Source organism: Hyaena hyaena, unplaced genomic scaffold, assembly GCF_003009895.1.
Source record: "Hyaena hyaena isolate Hyena2069 unplaced genomic scaffold, ASM300989v1 scaffold_153, whole genome shotgun sequence".
NCBI classification, from domain to species: domain Eukaryota; kingdom Metazoa; phylum Chordata; class Mammalia; order Carnivora; family Hyaenidae; genus Hyaena; species Hyaena hyaena.
In genome coordinates this window covers 550,924-555,907 of record NW_024080785.1, presented here as the reverse complement: position 1 = coordinate 555,907, position 4,984 = coordinate 550,924, and the positions used below count along the sequence as shown (strand labels likewise).

Genomic DNA, 4,984 nt, shown 5'->3' with positions numbered 1-4,984 from the left:
TTTTGGTTTTACTTTTCAGTATTACTTTGGCTATTCAGGGTCTTTTGTGGTTCCATACAAATTATTGGATAGTTTGTTCTAGTTTTGAGAAGTATGCTGGTGCAATTTTGATTGGGATTGCACTGAATGTGTAGATTTCTTTGGGTAGTAATGACATTTTAACAATATTTATTCTTCTGACCCATGAGAATGGAATGTTTTTCCATATCTTTGTGTCTTCTTCAATTTCCTTCATAAGCTTTCTATAGTTTTCATCATATACATCTCCTATATCTTTGGTTAGGTTTATTCCTAGGTATTTTATGGTGTTTTGTGCAATTGTGAATGGGATCAGTTTCTTGATTTCTCTGTTGTTTCATTGTTGGTGTATAAATATGCAACCGATTTCTGTATGTTGATTTTGTACCCTGTAATTTTGCTGAATTCATGGATCAGTTCTAGTAGGCATCTGGTGGAGTCTGTCGGGTTTTCTATGTAGAGTATCATGTCATCTGCAAAAAGTGACAGTTTGACTTCTTTGCCAATTCTGATGCCTTTATTTCCTTTTGTTGTCTGATTGCTGATGCTAGGACTTCCAGCACTATGTGAAACAACAGAAACCACATCTTCTTTATCCATTCATCAGTTGATTGACATTTAGGCTCTCTCTATAATTTGGTTATTGTTGAAAGTGCTGCTCTGAACATTGGGGTACATGTATCCCTGTGCATCAGCACGCCTGTATCCCTTGGGCAAATTCCTAGTAGTACAATTCCTTTGGGTGGTAGGGTATTTTTGTTTTTAATTTTTTGATGAACCTCCACACTGTTTTCCAGAGCGGCTACAGTAGTTTGCATTCCCACTAACAATTCCTGTTTCTCCACATCCTTGCCAGCATCTGTGGTTTCCTGATTTGTTCATTTTAGCCACTCTGACTAGTGTGAGGTGGTATCTCAGTGTGGCTTTGATTTGTATTTACCTCATGATGAGTGACGTTGAGCATCTTTTCATGTGTCTGTTGGCCATCTGGATGGGAAGACCACTTTCAACGTCAATAGATCAATTTACTTGGGGGGGCCTCAATTTCCTAATGGCTGTTTTATGTGTCCTTCTGCAGTTTTCTATAATTTTCCATCTTAAAGCAAAAGGAATCTCAAAAAGTCCATTATCCCAACTACCCATACTATCATATAGTCTGTGTACTTCCTAGGTTTATTAGTGAGTATTGAATCTTTTCATGACTAATGATATTCTGAACTTCTGGCCTGCATTTCATCAGATGTTGAATAAGTGCAGTTTGGGGCACCTGGGTGGCTCAGTCGGGTAAGCGTCCAACTCGGCTCAGGTCATGATCTCACAGTTAGTGCATTCGAGCCCCGCATCGGGCTCTGTGCTGACAGCTAGCTCAGAGCCTGGAGCCTGCTTCAGATTCTGTATCTCCCTCTCTCTCTACACTCCCCTGCTCACGTTGTCTGTCTCTCTTTCTCTCTCTCTCTTTCTCTCTCCCTCTCAGAAATAAATAGAAAACATTAAAAAAAAGAATAAGTGTAGTTCATATCAGTTGAGTATTTGTTTTATACTCATTAGCTGATGAAGTCAGAGATTTATTGCAGCTCCTTATAGGAAATTCACTCACTCATTTTTCATTCATTACTCTCTACATTCCTATAGTCTGGTGTCATAGTTCCTTGTTCACCTCTTTGTCCTTCATCTTGTAGGATTTCAGGGAATTGACCCTATCTTATCCAGTGGTTGCTTGTATTCATATGCCTGAAGTTTCCAGGGAGTCTACAGTGGCAGAAATATACATGTTTTGAATGTCATCTTTCCTGAAGTGGGGTCTTTTGTCTGAAAAAATGATTTTACTGACTAGTAAATCATCTTTAAGACTCATCTCCACCTCTGAGTACTTTTTAGTTTATTCAGGCTGTGTCATTCTCTGACCTAGGGAAAGTGTGGAGAGTCTGATCCAGAAGCATTCCTATGCCCGCTCACCCATCCGTACCTATGGAGGAGAAGATGATGTGCTGGGGGACGAGGTTCAGACAACACAGAATAGAGGTAAGGCCGCTTCTGGGCTATGTAGCTGCTGGGAGCAAGAGCGCGCAGGATGAAGAAAAGGAAGGATGGGAGTCCTAGTCGTCAGCATGCAGTCTGCCCCCAAAGTATGACAGGAGTCTCCTGAGGAAGGGGCAGCCGCCGAGCCCGATTTTCATACAGATCATTATTTTGGCTCTGAGTCTTTTTTTTTTTTTTTTTTTTTTTTTTTTTTTTTTTTTTTTTTTTTTTTTTTTTTTAATTTTTAGCGTTTATTTATTTTTGAGAGAGAGGGAGAGAGAGAGAGATAGACAGACAAACAGAGCGTGAGCAGGGGAGGAGTAGAGAGACAGGGAGACACAGAATCTGAAGCAGGATCCAGGCCCTCAGCTGTCAGCACAGAGCTTCTGATGTGGGGCTCAAACTCTAGAACTGCAATATCGTGACCTGAGCTGAAGTCAGATGCTTAATCGACTGAGCCACCCAGGTGCCCTTGCCTCTAAGTCTTAAGTGATAGTTCTGCTTGATGGTTTCCTGTAGTTTGTTTTCTAGTGAAAGGACAGCAAGCCTCTGCGTCAGGGCTCAGGAGTCACTTGTCTGTGATCTACCACCAAAGAGCTATTGGACTTGGGGGCCATCCTTTAGTCTTACTGAACCTCAGTTTTATCAAGTGCAAATCAGGGAGTATATCTGTTCCACTTAGAAGAGGTTCCAGGAATATTTCATTAGGATCAATGACTAAAATGGAAAACTCTTTTAAAAAGAAACTTTTGCTATTGAAGGGCATTATGTAGAGGCCTCAGCAGTGACAGTAGGGGAGGACTGAAAAGTCCCTCTGTCCCAAAGGCTCATTGAGGAGCCCTCTGCACCTGGGAGTCCAGAGAAAAGAAACCAGATGGTGCCTGATGCTGGGCATAGGGATGTTCGTGTGGGGAGAGAGCCCTCTGCCATATTTTTTATGGAACAGCATAATCTGTCAAAACATAGGACGTCTTACAGGATTTATAAATAAATCCAAGTGAACTACTGGTAAATTATATAGCTGGCAAATCCAGTGTCAAGTTTTGTTTAAATCTGTGGATGCTGTGATGAGGGAAAACTCATTCTTGCAACTTGTCAAATATTTATTGAAGAATTGTGGAAACTAGAAAAAGAAAAACACTCTGTGGGTTTTCGTTTTAGAAAACCAACTAGCTTTGTTGAGGCTCATATGTCCGTCTTCCTTACAGGGGTGCTATCCAAATAGCAGATACCAGCTATTTGGAGCTGCTGCTGCTTTTTTTTTTAATGTTTCTTTTTCATTTATTTTTAGGTGGCGGGGGGGGGGGGTGTCAAAGAGAGAAGGAGGGAGGGAGAGAATCCCAAGCAAGTTCCGTGCTGTTAGTGCAGAGAGCCCAATGTGGGGTTTGATCTCACAAACCATGAGATTGTGACCTGAGCCTAAATCAAGAGTTGGACACTTAACCACCTGAGCCACCCAGGTACCCCTGAAGCTCCTTTAAAGGGAATCCATTTATTCCTTTCAGGCAGGATACTTGTGTTTTAACCATTCTCCAGGAGCATACAGGCCATCTAATGAGCTAAGTCTTTTTCTATTTAGTAAATTCTCTCTTTCTTATGGTATAAATGATATGCTTTTATCTGGAAAGGTAGTTCTGACTCATATGATGTGCACATCTTTTTAAATTGCAGATCTATTATATATTTTTTTAAAAAAATAAATCCATACAGATAATGTAATTCTTGATTTGCACACTGAAATAGAGTTTCTAGTCTAATGAGTTGTTTTTTGTTTCAGGGTCAGCCTTTACGACATCTGATAATTTGTCCCTCAGCTCCTGGGTCTCTTCTTCCTCCACTTTTCCTGGATTTCAGCACCCCCAGTCCCTCGCTGCTCTCGGCACCAGTACAGCATCCATAGCAACACCCATTCCTCACCCTATACAGGGTTCTTTGCCGCCATACAGCCGACTTGGGGTGCCTCTGACCCCATCGGCCATTGCCGGCTCCATGCAGGGGAGCGGCCCGACATTCCCCTCCTTCCACATGCCCCGGTACCATCACTACTTTCAGCAGGGGCCCTATGCTGCTATCCAAGGACTGCGCCATTCCTCTGCAGTGATGACACCATTTGTATGACTCTTCTAAACCTAGGAGAATCCAGATCCAGAATGTGCAAATGGGTATGGAAATGTGGGATGGGGTGGGGTAGGGTGGGTGGGATGTAGGGTGTGGAGCAGGGGCTCTCCAGGAGATCTGGGACCTATTAAAGAGGAGAGCTGGACTCACAGTAAAGCCTACCGCTGAGGGAAAGCACCAGACCAGGACTCATGTATAGATCGGGGATAGCTCTTGGGTTCAAGAGAGAATCAGTTTCAAGTTCTTAGCCAGCTTAAGGATACTAACTTACCCAGAAAAGAACACAGGGCAGATGAATCTTAAGGTGCATTATACCTAGCGGTTAAAATTGCTGTGTCAGTGCAGTAATGTATAAAATCAATGTGTAGAGGTTATCTTTCTGCTTTCCACAGGTTTAAAGAATCTTCAAAGAGGCAGTATATATAATATACCGACCATAATGCATAATGACTAACCTAAGTCCGTTTCTCTCTATAGAAAATGAGCGCCAACAGAGAAATATTTGTAGTGCTGTAGCTTAAGCATGTTTAGTTTTCCTTTGTATTAGTTTGCTGGGGGAAAGGGCTGAGATAATGCTAATGCATCCTATTTTGTGGATGAATAGATGGTAATGATCTTACAAAGCTCTTTTTATAATACTGAAGGGCCAGTACCTGACAAGCTCCTTTTCTCAGTCTTGTCTTCTTAATTCTCTTTCTTGCAATTACTTGCCATTTATGTAGGAAGAGCCTATACACAATTTTGAAGCAAGAGGCTGTATGTGTTACATTATAAAACTGAGGTTGTATTTTTCTGGGCTGCATTCTAAGTGCACTACTGACTCCTTCAC

The 4,984-nt window shown here is 41.8% G+C and overlaps 1 protein-coding gene across 1 annotated transcript in view; it reads left to right on the top strand.

The window, feature by feature from the left end:
* TBX20 (T-box transcription factor 20) overlaps positions 1 to 4,254 on the top strand; it is a 58,854-nt gene extending 54,600 nt beyond the window's left edge. The window contains exons 7-8 of the mRNA XM_039239127.1: positions 1,928 to 2,040; positions 3,815 to 4,254. Of these exons, the coding sequence (XP_039095058.1) occupies positions 1,928 to 2,040; positions 3,815 to 4,155 (454 nt within the window). The 3' untranslated portion in view covers positions 4,156 to 4,254. The remainder of the gene's footprint in view (positions 1 to 1,927; positions 2,041 to 3,814) is intronic.
* Positions 4,255 to 4,984: the final 730 nt, after the last annotated feature.